Raw genomic sequence first — 16,983 nt, forward strand, 5'->3', positions numbered from 1 at the left:
CAAGAGAACAAAGTGTATCAGCAATATCGCCAGAAATATACAAGGATTAAAAGAAGTCCATTTCAGGAAATTTTGATGCTGTTTTATGATGTCTACAGTAATTACCTAAACACTAAGTATCAAAGAAAATCAGAGACAGATACTTGGAAAAAATCTGTTTTCATGAAGAATAAGGAGCCATATTTTCTAATTCAGAGCCAAAATCTCCATCTGAGTATTTTCATGAACAATGCAGGAAAACCATAAATGCTCCAACATCTGAATTTTGGACTTTTAAAATAGCTGCACAATTCATTCATATCATATGATCATGTTTTAATATTTTTTTCTTCTCATAGAAAACAAGAAGAGCAATTGAATTCAATTTTAGTGAATTGTGGTTAACGAAACTGGTATAAATTTAATTTCTATTTTAAAAGACCTTCCCATGATGCTCTGGGAGTATTTTCTTCATTATTTTTTAAATTAAAATTCTAAAACATATTGAATTGACAAAGAATTAAGGTAAAGCCAAAACCTGTGTCTAATCTCAGCATATAAAGCAAAATTATATAGCTGCAAAGTAGGTCTGATAAAATTTCCAGGAAAAACAAACAAACCCAAACAATGCATTCCCATGGAAACCAGGTACTCCTGAATGAAAGCAGCATCCTTTCTTGACAGCATTACAAATTTAAATTGAGAAAAGTATTTATATTGGTGCACTTTTTAATAAGAAACTATCACTAAACTAAGGATTCTTCGTTTGTCCCATTTGTACAAATTTACCCCATATTTCCACCAGTATTTGCAGTGGAAAAAGTTAATAACTATTGATAAAGTCTGTAGGTCTTAAGAATGCTACTGCAGACAGGAGTAGGGATAAGAAAGGTTACTCACTGAGAGCAGCTTCGATGAATTGGAAAACTGGACAACGATAGGAATGAGGCACATATGTAAATATAAACTGGCAAGGTATTTAGCTGCCAGAAGACAAAAGAAAGCTAGAAGTAATAATTCATTTGGAACTTCTAGAAGATGCCTACTGGCTTCTTTCAATGTGTAGTACATCTCAGACTGAGAATCCTACCCTTGAAAGCATGACCTTCAAGAAACTTACAACAGGAAAGAAATTCTGCATGATTTCTCTGCACAATAAACAATCAAAATGATACAGAGAGATGCTTTTACCTTGGAAACTTCCTCCTCATTGTGTCTAATGCTCTAAGATCAGGTACCTTGTTTCTTAAAAGCTCGTATTAATTCTACTCTGCAGTGTTGATTTTCTCCTTTTTTTTAATCTAATATACTAATCATTCCTCAACTGTAAAAAGATTTCACAGTAACACACAGTTACTAGTCACACATTAAAAGTTAGAAAGCTCATTTGTAGGAAAAAAGGCTATTATTTAATAATCATGTGTATCTTTTCCTTAGATTAACAAAGTAGCATTTCTGAAGTAATATAGAATGATAAGCATAACACTAACATATGGAGTACTTCCCTTTATAGACTACCACCTAACCTAATCTCTCCATAAGTGATTGAAACAGTCACCAGAAACCACAGCACAACTCAGCTTCACATCACTTCTCCAAAGCACTGGCTTACAAAAGATACCATTGCCTTCATCAGCTGCAAAAGGACAGAAATCTCTGTGCCAGAGGAAAATATCTCATGGCATTCATTGTGCATGTGTCTTGGAGTAGCCTGCACACACTGCAGGAAAGATGCCATTCGCAGCTGACTGTATGTAAGCAAAGTGACTACTTTGTACCAAATTCAGCCTTAGGGACCCCATGTAAGTTCTAATCAATTCCACTTGGAAAAACTACTAATCTTTTAACAAGTGTCTGTTCATATATATCCATGCAATTCCAAATGGGGGAGACATGAATTGCAAAACTACATTTGAGAGAAGGATCTAAGTTTATCTAATTTTTCCAAAACATTAAAACTAGCATCATTTATTGGACTTTGAACCTTCATTACAGCAATCAAATAAAGCTCAAAACAAAATTCCCATACCATCAGGGTCCCTAGTGTTGTCACATTTCAAGTTATCATGCATACAAAGAAATTCTATAGTACAGTTTTTAAACTCTGGGACATATCTTCACTATGATATTAAAAAAAAAATATCTTTAGTTTTGTAAAATTTCACAATTTGTATGCCTGACAAGAACAGAATATTTTATTTTCAGATACATACAAAACTTTTCCAAAATTATCAAAACTTTAACATTTATTTATTAGTCTACATTTATTTCAACAGATTTTAAAATAGTACTGGTACAAAATTACTTGAAAACAACTAATTACCACTTATTAATTTGAGTTAGGTTTTAACCCAGTACTTCTTAATCTTTGTATTTCTGGGAGTGAGAACTGTCCAATACCTCCACACTAGCTGCTTCTACTATGAACCCTGGCAAACCGTCATTAAATATTTTCCATAGAGAAATATTACAATTGAAGACACATTGCAACTTAGCAAATTACCCCAACTAAGAAGTATTGCATAAGTGTATTTTCTCTGAAGTGCTGCAGATATAGCCAAGGCAGAAAATGGAATACAAGATTTCTTTGGCTTTTGACAACCTGCTTCATGCTCAATTCCACAGGGGAACTGGCAAGTTTGCAGTGTGGCACTCACTCTGTGTTCTACAGTAGCATGATGGTTAAAGGACTGTTTCAAACTCTCAGCTGCTACTATGAGCAATTTAGGAAAGTGACAACACAGACTAATCCAGAAAAAGATAGTTTACAAGGAGGAAACACAGATTAAAGAGTAATTTGTGTCACTTTTTAATAATATGCTGTGAGACTGGTGAGCACTGTGTTCAGATTAGCAATGAAAGGTTAAAGGCATGTAACTTTACTGGTTTTCTCTGTTGTTGAGCAAGCAAATGTTAGTAAGGTGATTAAACATACAAAGAAATCAAAAATCCAACATTAGCCTTTTAGGTGTTAGTGCTGACACCACAGTGGCATTTTAAAGTCATATACAGTCATAAATACCTTCACAGGATTACACACTGCAGAATGGCACTTAATACTTTAATTAGTTGTGCTCACCTGTGCACATTTAAGTAAGATATATTAAGATCTGTGAGCTGCAAAAAGTTGATACTTGTACTAACTTTTTTGGCCTATAAATTAGCTGGGATTACCTTGTATTCAAAGTTAACTGGAAGAAAAGCCGTGACCTCACTGAAACTGATAGGAATGGTACTAATTTAAACAGTCCAGATTTATCCCTTCTGCTAGGTGCTTTCAAATTAAAGGCATATTGGTTTTAAAGAAAAGAAATAATCCTCTATTTTGTTATGAAATACAGTTTCTCTTATAAATTAAGTGAAGGAAACCAATGGTGCTAAGAGCAGGCCAAGGTAACAGCTGGTACCGCCACTTGCTGTTGGCTCTTTAGTTAGGCTTTACTTAATAGCATAAAAGAAAAGGGTAATCAAGATCATAAAGCCATAAAACCACCCAAAACTCTACCTTCTTTAAGTCAGGTGTCCATGCCTTTCAGTTCCTTTAGAGAACAATGACTCATGCCATTGACTAAGGGAAAACCTTCTCATGTCCTGGGCCACTTACTCCACCCCCGTTTAAGAGGACATCCTTCTTTACGTTAGAGTCCTGCTTCAGTTCATCAGCCCAGAATCCTTGCTCATCCTACCAGAACAGAGCCACCTGCTTTCCTGACAAGGCCCATAGACTTTGTTACAGGTGTTAGACCAGCCAAAAAAGACATTTTCTGGACACACTTCACCCACAAGAGCAGCACATAATGCTGTGCCATGAGAAAACATTACCTTTTCTGATAGAGCTTCTTCTAAGGTTGCTAGTGCTGTGTCTGTGTTACTAGAATCCGTCTGCAATGACTTCACCCTGTCTTTTAGATTCGTTAGCTGTTTGTCTTTGTCCCTAAGTTGCTCCTGTAGGTTTTCAATCTGAAAATAAAAGCAGATGATAATATTAATCAACCTAGTCTTAACATTCAAAGAGGGACTTGGGTGCTAGGACCAATATAACATAAACATATCACATACATGATACATATGCCTTAGTATACTGCCATTTCTAGATGGTAGAATATAAACAGTTTTTTACTTCTGTCCTTTCTATTTTGTTTTCCTTTGCTAAAATATATCATTTTCTAATAAACTATAGGAAAAAGCTCAGCGCAGGCAAGTGTTTTATTATTTAAATAGTTTCTGATATTAATCGCTTTAGTTTAAGGTACTGCATTATCTCAGTAATTCAAGGTATGTGTGGAATTACCCCTTTAGATTATTCTAGTTGCAATAAGAAGGACAAAGAAAGGGAGAGGCAAAATGAGTTCAGTGAGCCTTAAACTGAGGAAGAAGAAAGATGATAACCTACCTATATAAAAACCTCTTCTTTCACGATGCCCTGTTGTAAAGGAATCTCAGCTCAACAGAGATCAGGATGTTTAGATTTCAAAAAGCCAAACCCAGAAACAGACCAAAAAACAAACACAAAAACAACCAAACCACCCAAAGGCCACCATTTCCTTTCATGTTCTTCATCTCCATGAAGATATGTCGCTCTATTTTGGATGTTACAACTGCTTTAAACAGGTCTGGTTCTTCCTTTAGCAAGAATTTAAAGATACTGTTATGATACTCATAAACACACTGGTTTGTTAAAGAGGTTATGATTTACTGTGGTTAATTCAGAAAGGTTTTGCACAAAAACTCGTCCACAGGACCATGTGTATTTTGGAAGTAAATCTGAATAAAAGCACACAGCTTCTGATTGTCACAGCAATCACCTTCTGTGGCTCTAAGGCACTATGACCTTATAATGCAGACAGGACATGTGGTATATCATATGTGTAAAATGTTATTAATTGTCTGTCAGAAGAATCAATTTCCCTCCATTCTGTGCGCTCAGTGCTACTCACTATTACGCCACTGGTATAAAACCAAAATTTGTTCCACAATGCTTACCACACAAAAATAGTAACAAGAAAATTAACTAGTCTGTTACTTTAGTATGGCACTTTATATAGTACAACAAAATATGCCTAAATCCATAAGGTACCATTTCTTTAAAACTGGTTTTAAATATGCCGTTAAAATTAGACAAATTCTTACTGTCAACAGAGATTCAAATTATGACTTTCATCAGTTATTTTCCACTTTGGATCACATTCTGTTGCTACTGAAATGAAGGAATTTTTACTGTTCATTTGATAATGTAATGTAATTTTTCTCATGGCCACTGTCATCTCCACTTAAAGCAATTCAAATTTTAACAGAAGCAGGATCCTTCATAACTACTGTTAAACTATATTTAAAGATTTTTTTAGCAACCTGAAGCTCAATTCAATGTATGTACAGCTCCGCAGAAGTCAACAGTTATGTCAATAAAAATTTGGTCTCTATATGCAAAAATGTATCAGCATAATCAAACACACCTTAATTTGGAGCACTCTTTGGTAAAACTTGTCCTACTACTACATTATACATGTGCAGAAAAATAAGCCTGAAGTTAGGTTTTGACATCACGTATATCTATAATTAACAAGCAAAAATCCACAGCACAACTGTGTTCACTGTATAAAGTTTGCTTAAATAAAATCAAATTTTAAAATAACTTATATAAAAATTAAAATTAAATTTGAAAGATCACATTCCAATTAGCAATTCTTTATAACAGTATGGCAAATGCAAGCATTGTACCTCTTTTTTTTTTTCTTTTTCATCTAGATAATTTGATATGCAAGATTACGGCTATATGCCAAAGATTCCACTTGCTCTGCAAAACAAAAAATAGTAAGGTATATATAGAAAGGTTTTTTGGGAAGAGCTGACCTAGAATAGCTCACTTTTGCAAACGACCTCTCATAATATTTTTCTTCGTGTGTATATTTTATACAGATACAGAAATACGATACATGTGTTAATGAGTTAAGAACTTTTTATTTTATGGCATGTGTATTAGTCACATCTAAAATTACATTAACTGGCATTCAGAGGACTGCACACTGTTTCTTTCTTTATGTTCATCCAAGTACTAATGATTCCAACAACTAACTACCTCATGACACCCTGTGGAATACCTAAGCAATTGCACATTTCAGCTTTACCAAAATAAATTCTCAAACAAAAAGGAAATAAAACACGAGAGTGAATATTGATTACATGTTCTTTGAAACAAAGTTAAGATCTGGTCCTTCATTATCATCAGCTTGACCCACCATTTCTAGGCACCCTAAATTAAAGAACTTATTTCCTATGCACAGTGCTTATCTGAATTCCACAGCATTTGCACGATTTCCTTCCTCTTAAAACTAATTTAAAATATGATCCAACCCTTAACCAAGAAAACATGTTCTAAAATTATTCAGCATTTACAAAATTCTTTCCTCAGAGGTAAAGAGAACAGGCAGCAAATTAAAAACATCCCCACTGAATAACAACTGCTTTAAAATAAGTCATATGGACATTTAAAATAGTCCATAGATAAAATAAGAGGAAAGGATCTGATTATTCTTCTATTTGTGCTATATAACTCTGAAGGAAATACTTTGATGGGATCAGGACCACACTGGGGTATGTGAAAGTAAAAAAATCAGTATTGCAGAGTACTGCAGAGTGTGTGTTTGTTTGTTGGGATGGGTACGGGACTATTAAAGATCTGCTAATGCAGACAAGATTTTATGACCAGTTAATCACACAAGAGTTCTCTCAAAAAGATTACAGGAGACAAAGAGATTGAGCAGTCTGACATGCTAAAACCTTGGAACACAAGATACGATTTAGTTCTTCCTGGGTTTTTTAAACCCAGAAAGAACAACAAACCCTCTGGTAACCTCTGTCATTCTCCAACATATATTTGGGCACAGGCATGTATGTAAGGATACAATTTTATTGCTGAATAATGAATGACTTCTGAGCATGCCTGAATTCAATTTATGACAGGGACTGTTAAGACTTTCTTAAACCTCAAGCCCTTATGTTTTTATCTGACAGGAAATTAGTTACTGTGTAGTTTTGTCAACATGTAATTCTTACCTCTGTAAACTGCTAGGTCCCTGTGCCATGAGCTGTGTGAAAAGAAAGTGCTCCTTTCTTTCTGCATTTCGGGAAGTGGGTATGCTCCCAGAGCTGAAGACAGGCTTCATTCCTTCTTAAAAAACAATGCCCTTACAGACAAATGCCCTTGCTATGAGGCATCCTGTCAATAAACTGCAAGTGCTAATCTTGGCACTTTTTGGTGATGGTCTCAGGAATGCTTCTTAAATACTCAAAGGATTAAATTAAACCTCACCCCCCAACAGGCTTTAAAATTCTACACTAACCCATCTTCCCCCCCAAAAAAATTACTTTCATTATCAAAGTTAAGGGACTGTACTATGGAATTTGCAAAAAATTATATAATAAAAGACAATGTCCCATGCTATAACAATTTGCCTTTAGAGATATGCATTAAAGAACAGGAATTTAAGACAGTGTAAGAGAATTTATCAGAGATTTACTAGGCCTCGCTCATGAAACCATAGAGCCGTATACTTAAACTTAGCTCCATATATCTTCCTCTCTGCTCTGTATTTGGGGTTTTAATAAGTCAGACAAGTATTTTGTAACACTAGCTTCTTTAATCCTAAAATTCATTTAGTTCTATTCTAAATTTCTCTAGGCAGCGCTCTTTGAGACTTGTTTCATCTTAAAACACAGGTCACGTCTGTTCCAGAGAACTAGATCAATAATATAAGATTAGTCTAAATTGAATTGAAAATTGAAACAAGGGGGGAGAAACAGAACTTTTGTATATATCACTTCACTGTTTACTAAAAAAAAAAATAATCTTACTACTTTAAGAAAATTAATCCTACTGAACAATTTCCCAAATGCTGTTACATACTACTTTAAACAGTTAACAGAATATTACAAGAAAAAGATTTAATAAACAACTTTCATCAAACATGAGCATTAACTATGACTTCCTTAAACCTTAGTATTCATTCTCACATTTTATCTCCTGCCTCATAGCTATACATAACAAAAGCCAAAAAAGCATAACTATTAATCAAAACAGGGAAAAAAAGTTATGTATCATTCAAATGCAAATACTCAAGATTTCTAATTACAAACAGTTAATATTTATTAATAAGACCCATGATAAATGTTCTGTCTCATATGGCCCTTTTCAGAAACACATCAGTATATCCCAAACATGAAACCAGCTTTGGTAGTGACGCAGTAAAATAGATATGCTTACAGATATCCAAACATCTCCATTCATTTATGGGTGGGTGTGTGCATGCATAATTTGTAATGAAATGCCCAGAAAAAACTAAAATCATTTTTCTCTACCATGGCTGTAAAAATATTACTACCTGAAAGCTCAGTATACAGAGATAGAGTTTTTTGCCAACACTGGATATTTAGCCAGAAGTTTTTGCTGAATGATGTACAGTTATTAAATCTAAAGCCAGTCAACGTATTTTAAAATTAACAGGCTTTACAGCAGCTGTTTGAAGTTTCAGCCAATGGGACGAGAGGAGGAAGCTACAGCTCCGTAGCTTTCCACTAACATTCATGATATGACCTAAATATATTTTTCAGTTTGAACAGGATTTCAATTAATAAAATTACTTCATTGAAGGGCAACTTCTGCTTCAATAGTTTGACACTGCAGAGCTGCCTTTTGTTTTGAAAAAGACTAGCTCCAAAAATGCTTCATCATTCAGTACCACTTTCACTCGTTTTTTCTTCCTTTTAACTAGGTAGACAGACAAGCATTAGAGTTAGGAATATTTTTTCAAAAGTGAAAATAAATATACATTTAGATTAAAAAAATTAAAATAAACGTTATGATGAAAAATCACGCTGTAATATAAAACTCTAAAATATTATAAAATGTGGTTTTGCTACTTGCAACTAAATATATTTATTAAAGTCTAAGACTAGTGCAAAACTTTGGCTTTACCAAGGTAACTGGAAAAAAGCTTGCTAACCTTATCATGACATGATGTCGTGGTTTCAGCTGGGATACAGTTAATTTTCTTCATAGCAGCTGGTGCAGCACTGTGTTTTGCATTTAGTATGAGAATAATGTTGATAACACACTGTTTTAGTTGTTGTTTAGCAGCACTTACACAGAGCCAAGGCCTTGTCTGCTCCTCGCCCCACCCCACAGCGAGGGGGCTGGGGGACACTAGAGGCTGGGGGGACACAGCCAGGACAGCTGACCCCGCTGACCAAAGGGACACCCCGTGCCATATGGCAGCGTGCTCAGTCTGTGAACTAAGGGGAAAGCTGTCCAGGGGTGCTGCTCGGGAACTGGCGGGGCATTGGTCAGCAGGTGGTAATTGCATTGTGCATCACTTGCTTAATTCTTTTATGATTTTTCTTTTTTTTCCTAGGTCTCTCCCCCACCCCACTGGGGGGAAGAGGGGGGGGAGTGGAGAGTGAGCGAGTGGCTGTGTGGTAATTAGCTGCCTGCTGGGTTAAACCACAACACATGATAAAATACCCCTGGGTTTCATAAGCAATTCCAATAGCTACCAAAATGCTTGATAATTTCTCAACAGAATAAAGCTTCTTACCTATAGTTGCCTACTGCACAATATGTTCTTAATTTAAAATATTTCCAGAGTGCCCTCCCATTACTACCTTCCAAATTGGAGTAATACAGCAGCATCATACTTACTTTGGATTACAACAAACTTCATGACTCAATAGCATCTTTTAGCTACATATTCTTTCATTATTTTGCCTCACAAGAGTTTCTTAAAAGTCACAGCTTTTCGATGGCCCAAAGCATAGGCAAGCTCAATCCTACATCATCAGCATGCCAGTGGCTAACTAAAACAGAGACACTACAGGTATTCGTAAAGCTGTCCACAAATTTTATATAACCCTTTAGGTTACGTAAAACAACATTTCCACCCACAGATATGGTGTACAGTGTGTGCCCGAGGAGAAATCAGTCTCCAAATCAATGGGTCTGTAAGGTTTTCACAAAAGACGATTGATCTCTCTGAATAGTTTTTACCTCAAACTTCCTTCAGGACTGCAGTTCAAAGCAGCAAAGTGCAGCTGCACCGTGACTGTCATAAAGGAGTTAATGAAGCAAATGCTGCTTTGGACATCAGCCCCCACATTAACCTGATGACAAGGCCAGTAGAGAAGTGGCATGAGCTAGTAATTACCCTATCGCTACCTCCCCAATTTACATCATCCAAGTAGGAAAGAAAATAATCTTTCAGAATTTTGCTCTGCTTGACAAGGCTAAAAAACAGAAAAAGACATAAGACCCGAGGTATACGTAGACTGCATTTCCTCCAAAGTTACAGCATTTCTATACAACATATTTTCTGCTTCTTTAAACTCACCAAGTTTTTGCCGTTAGGATTACACAGCTGGTCAGATTAACACTGTGGTTTGAAAACTTACTTTTATGGTTGTTCATTATTCTTAAATCATCAAAGACTTTTTTTTTTTTAAACCCTCTACATTTACATTATTAAGAACCACCTGGTCATGCTCATTTTATCTAACATAACAGAATAATCTTCCCTTTTGCTTAATTTGAAGTTGCTAATCTTTACATGTGAATTTGTCTCTAAGTAGCAAGTGCTTTAGGCCAGAAGGATGTTTAGTTTATAAAGTGCTTAAGCAAAATTCAGATTCTAGTTGGTGTCTTCACAGAAATACTGCAATATTAAATACTAAATCATTTCACAAATCAAACTGAAGCATTTGTGACATTTTTTTCTCAGTGACATAATCTCTATTTTTCATCACATTTTGGGGGGTAATATTCTAGTATTACTTATTGTGTTAATGTATATAATGCCATTTCATAACAATTCTGTATAACACCTTGAACAGAACAATACAAACCAATAACTTACCTAAGACATACCTTTCTCTGTACTTACAAAATGCTATTATCTAGTGTTAACACTGTCAACCAAGAACTTAGAGAGAAACTATACCCCATGGATTTATGCTGTCCCTTGTAAAACACCGTGACATGTTAGGTAAGCCAAGTGTACCGTTTCATACAGAACAAACATCAAGTCTTGGGATGACGTACTAAGTACAACTAATTTTGTTAGGCAAGGCTCTGTGTAAAGAGGATTGTGAAAGGCTACATAAGAATTTGATCCCTGCCTTGCTCAGTGGCTGGAATATATTATCTTCAAAAAATGAGCACTGTGAGTTCAGCTGAAATTCTGAACTAGAGAAAAGAGTGCTTGCTTCGTGCTTGTTACCACTTGTATTCCAGGACTATCCGAGATTTTATGAAAGCTATTCATTCACATATTTGTCTCTAAGTTCTTGTTGACCTGCTAAAACTGTCGCTAACATACAAATAAAACATTAAAATGCACACTGCAAATTAACCCACATAAAAAGTTAATGAAAAAACAAACTGATATAATGGAGATGCATATTATATGTTTGCACCTGGTATAAAATAATGAAGAAAAGAGAGCACAATTCATTTCAATTTATTCCCAAGCAACAACTTGTGATCTGAATGTGTAAAATTACAGAAGTGTCAACAGGACATGAGACAAATCATCAACTGCGTACACTCTTCAAAAGAAATAAGCTATGTGTGTGTATGGCTAACTCATGTGATTGAATAAGGAAGAAACATATCTTAAGATACCAATACAGAGAGAGTGGACACACAAGCTGAGAGGCAAAGATGACGTCCTGCCTCTAAAAGAGAAGGCTGGCAATTATAACAAATATGCAAATACCAGAATACAGAAAACAGTACTTTGGATGAAAAAATGATGCTCTTATGTCTGAACACTAAAGCTGTAGTAGCAGCCAAATGTTAACAAAATATCTGAGAAACAAAAACAAGAATTTACACAGATGCTGACACTTGGAGATGGGACTTTTCAAGGAATGAAATTAAGAAATATGAACAAGAGACTGGAAGTGAGAGGTATAGAAGCTATGAAGTAACAAACATTGGCAGCAGTATCAATCACAAAAAAAAAAAGGCAGTTATGATCTGATCCGATCAGGAGGATCAACATTACATACCTACTAAAAATCAGGACAAAAAACATTTCTAAGAAAAATACAATAAATGGTTTATTCCCTTCTTGGGAATAGATTTAGTTCTACTTCAAGGTATACACATCTTTTTGTGTATGAACAAAACCAAAACCTACAATACAGAGAACTAAAATAATTTAAAAGTCAGCATGCACGTGTTTTTAAAAACTGAAGTCTGAAATATTTCAGCCACTTCCACCACTATGTCATCAAATGCCTTTACTGCAAAAAATTAACCATCGTCTCTAAACAAGAGACATTCAACAAAAGACTGTCCAGAAAAAAAAAGTATCAAATGGATACATGAATTTCTAACAACCATGAAGATAAAAACTAGAAGAAGATCGTAGCACCAGAAGTGGCCAGCTCATCAATAAACTCCCAAATCTGTCACCAGAACTCTACCAATTCTCCTGTTTCATGCTGAATTCCCCGCTAGCACCAACAAGGCCTCCAGGAGGAGAGAACAGAATAACCGGCACAGGGTATTCCTCTGCTGGTAGCTGTTACACTTCTGCTCTGAATTATCAGTAATGGCAGTAAGCTCTGCATCAGTATCTTTCATAACTTTCTCAAACTGCAAAGTTTAGGATATTTTCAAAGCCATTAATGACAATTCAGATACTTATTTTCCAATGTGGCTTTCAGGTTTTATTTGCTTTTTTTTTTTTTCATTTTAAAGAAACAAATAAGGCTGAAAATTTCACATACGTTTTTTATATCTAGGTTAACAGCTGGACTCTATGATCTTAAACATCTTTTCCAACCTAAATGATTTTATGAACTATTAATAATTGGTCCCAATACTGTTATTCCAAAAAGGGAAAACAGAGGAATTCACACTATTATTTCACATTTTTGTATTTTTACATCTTAAGTATAGTAAGATTGCAATAACATATTGAGTTTAATTGCAAATGCTTTATCAGAACTCTGTAAAATAATAGGGTAATGCATTTCTTACATTTCCTTTTCTCATTAGTTGTTAACCAAATCAACTGTTATCAAAATTCTCACGTATTTTGCAGGTACAGTAACCTGAAAAGTAATAAGATCTTCACAGATTTGCAGTACCTGAAGCCCACTTTCCACAGAAGCTCTAGAAACAAAATTTCAGTCCTTGACCCCCTCTTAGCTGTCACAGAAACACAAAGCTGTAGGGTTCTGTCTCTTGAACAGGACTAATAGTGGCTTTTATAGTGTAACTTACTACAAGTGTTTTATCAGGCTTGCTTACAACAAATCTCTGTCCTAAGAAGCAAGTGGGCTTAGGAATACAAGGATATTTTAAAGTCTTAGAAGACATTATTGCTAATAAACAGTTTAGTGCCTTATGTTCACTCTATTTATCCATTTGATAGTCCACTCAACAAATTCGCCACCGGCTGTAAAGCTGCAAAGAACAAAAAGAATATGATTAATGAAGATGTGAAATTTACACTGATATCAAGCTTCTGAACAGGTGTTACACAGTAATGAAACTTGCCTAAAGTAGGCTGAGGAAAGCAAGTCAGTTAGTGGTAGAATGGTGAGATCTACTCAATGTGCAAGTATTTCCCATGCCATTATATGATTCAGTTTGTTAAACACATGGAGTATCAACTGAGTATTAGTAAAATCTACAGAAGCATAGAGTATTGTTATGGTATCTTAAAAAAAAATCCAATAGGATTGCAAGTTTACCTAAAGGAAAAAGAAAAAATATATGCCCATTAAGTCAGGAGAGGGAAAAAAGGTATAAAGAGGGAAAAGAACCTATGAACTGTTGATCACTACAGAGAAAACATATCATTTACTGGGAATACGCAGTCTTAATCTCTGGTCAGTACCTGCAATAAAGTGCTGTTATATGTGATTAGAATTTTTTTTAGTCTTTATTTTATAAAGGGAAACGTCAGCCTACTATCTCATGTACATGTAGAAACTGAAAGCATTCTATTGTATCAATAAATGGAAGCAAATGCAACTACAATTGGGGATCAAAAGTGATAAATACTTTCTCTAATTCTTCCTCTAAAACAAGCATGTTTGCTTCTTTTACTGTGCAATCACTGCTGGAAATATTTCACCAGTTTGTGCTTAATGTGAGATTCTAGATTCCTTCCATAATACAGGACTCAAATGTATGGATGCAGGAAGGATTCAGAGGAATCAACAAGAAAGACAACACATGTGCTAAGTTTCCATACAGAGAGAAGAAAACTCCCCTAGAGCTGCTTAGGGAAGGGATCTGCCCTCAAGTCAGCTGATGCTTTTACAGGGCTATAAAAGCAGGTCAGTGGGCAAACTGAGCCAGGAGAGGAGAAGGCTGTCACACAGAAAGGAGCTCCTAGACTGAAAGCTTGGCTTCTGTTGCCAGACTCCAGCTGAGAAAGAGCTGGAACTTAATGCTAAAATTAACCTTCACCAGGAAGCTAGCCAAAAGAAGCCTGGGCTGATAATATCCACTTGTGTATCTGGAAATACTCAGTCTCTGTCTCCTTCTCTTCAGGGACCAATAAATTCTCTGAACAAAACAGCTTGACTCTTGGACTCTTCTAAGCAGGACTCACAGTCTTGTGGAGACATCCATTGAAAAGTTTTTGCTCTCATTATATGCATTTATTGTGATATAATTCAAAATGCAATCGGTATTTTCCAGATAATAAATATTATAATACAAGACAGACTAACACATAATTCCAATTATGACACATGAAGAGGTGGACATTGATTCTTAGCAAGCTAACGCTTCTTGTAACAACCTTCTGTATATATTCAGGGCCAGATTTTCGAGCTGCATTGGTTTGGTATGGATTCCTACATCTCACAACCTTTTACATGACAGGGTAATGACTGATTACCCTGTAATGAAAATGAATTCTTTGAAGTCTAGCCCAATTGCACATTGAGAAGCACCTGAAAATATGACCTGTATTACTTCTCCAAGTTAACCATGAAAAATCATTACCTTTCTGCTCAATTCTACTTTTCAGGTATTTGAAGACATCTGAATATTTGTTACTCATGGCCAGTTTTGTGTTATTTGGTACAGGTGCATACAAAATAGGGTGCGTTACCTTATGCAAGAATTTTTCAAGAGGATTTTGCATGGAAAACTGTTACACTGTCGTATGCAAGCCAGAGAAGTATATATACTCTAACATACTCAAATGTAAACTTGCATGTAGAAACAAAGCTGCTTTGGCATACTTATGCTTTTAATACAAGTAATTTAAGTTGAACAGCGATACAGATTTAGTTTGTATCTTTTAATTCCTATTATGTCTATATCATCTGGGAAAACCCGGGGGCCTCTGCCCAGATTAAAAAATTACAGCACGTCTCATAAAAAGCGTTAACAGATGGTGGGAAGAGAGAGGCAGCAGGTAAGTTGTATAGACAACTGTTGGGCAACAGGGAATACTGAAAAGGGAAGCTACAAAGGAAACAGAGTAAGAATAAGCACCTCGTGAGCTGCAGAAAGGGAGCAAGAGCCAGTTCGACAGCAGTACAGGAAGTCTTACAGAGCAATGAACACAGAAAAATCAGTATGCTGGATAACATGAATGGGAAGCAGCACAAGATGTGTATGTTGTGAGCATTATTATAAAATACACAGACATATAAAGGGAAATATATCTAAAAATAGAAAAATAACATAAGCTTTAAAATAGATGACCAATCTGTTCTGAAGGCAGATTTAGGTTTTGATAGCCAAAGTATCACAAGAAATAAACTAAAAAGAAAGCATACTGCCTCGTTTTAAATAAAATTACTTCACTTCACAATATGTTATATATTGTGTATATATGTGTACATACATAATAATAAAGTCAGTGTAGTTACTACAGAGCAATACAGTCCTGATAAATTAATGAGAAGCATTCATCAATGAAAACAAAGCAGTAAAACAGAAACAATCTTCATCACTAAAAAGATTTAAAAGAGTTTAGAAAAATAACAGAAGGATTTATTTACAAGAACTTAGGAAAATTATTAAGACGGGAAAACAGGCAGACATCCTGCTTGCGGACAGTAGAACGAACAAGGGTACTCTAAGATCCTTTCGAGGACTGTGCCTATGTTACTACTAGCACTGAAAAACCTGTATTAATCGAACTTCCTTTCCCATATGAAAACTATGAAATCACTTAACAGATCTTGTCAAACTCATTTCATGCTACTCATTTTCTAAATTTTATACTGTCCAAAATAATTTCTCCTCTTTTGTGATACTTATAACTTCAGAAAATTAAAATTAAAAACTAAGCCCTATTAATTTTAGCCAGACACCTGTACCTGTCAGGTCTCTAACTATTCTTTTTCTCCAACTCTCTCACATTTACATCATTGTTCTGACAACGAGATGTCTGAAATCAAGCATGGTTTTTCAGGTGGGACAACACAAAGGCCACCTAGAGAGAGTTTATCGGTTTTTGTTCTGCTACCCAGTATTTCTGTGGACAGAAACACTGGCAATTTTTACTACCACATCCCATCGCAACTACTCTTCTAACTAGATATTAATCACTCCCTTCAGCCTCCCGGCATTAACACTCCACATCTCTTTTTTAGGCTAGTCATCATTTCTTTTTTCACCATCTGCATGTAAACTGTTTTTTTCCTAATTGAAATATTGAAGAAGGCCGTATCTGAGACAAAAATCTGCCTTCTCACTCCAAGTAGGTCCCCCTCGTCTTAACTCTAGTTGCTCATTTATCATTTTTCATACCTCTTCAATCAACTTCAATCAATCTGGGAATTTTTTTTATTACCGGAAAGATTTTTTAATTTTTATTCTTGCTCTCTTACATTCATTCTTTCCATATTCAATCCAGAAATATGGTCTACGATAAAATATTTCTAGCCTAGAAAGTCACTGGCTCTATTGAGGTATCATCTACATTTATGTGAACAACCCAGTTAAAGAATGAACACCAAAAGTAAACT

At 35.3% G+C, this 16,983-nt stretch overlaps 1 protein-coding gene across 6 annotated transcripts in view; it reads right to left on the reverse strand.

Annotated features, from left to right (window-relative positions):
- ERC2 (ELKS/RAB6-interacting/CAST family member 2) overlaps positions 1-16,983 on the reverse strand; it is a 521,411-nt gene that overhangs the window by 312,234 nt on the left and 192,194 nt on the right. For all 6 annotated transcript variants that reach the window (XM_037386906.1, XM_037386911.1, XM_037386910.1 and 3 more), the window contains one exon: positions 3,802-3,939. In XM_037386906.1, the coding sequence (XP_037242803.1) occupies positions 3,802-3,939 (138 nt within the window). The remainder of the gene's footprint in view (positions 1-3,801; positions 3,940-16,983) is intronic.

The sequence above is a fragment of the Falco rusticolus genome, chromosome 4, assembly GCF_015220075.1.
Source record: "Falco rusticolus isolate bFalRus1 chromosome 4, bFalRus1.pri, whole genome shotgun sequence".
NCBI lineage: Eukaryota > Metazoa > Chordata > Aves > Falconiformes > Falconidae > Falco > Falco rusticolus.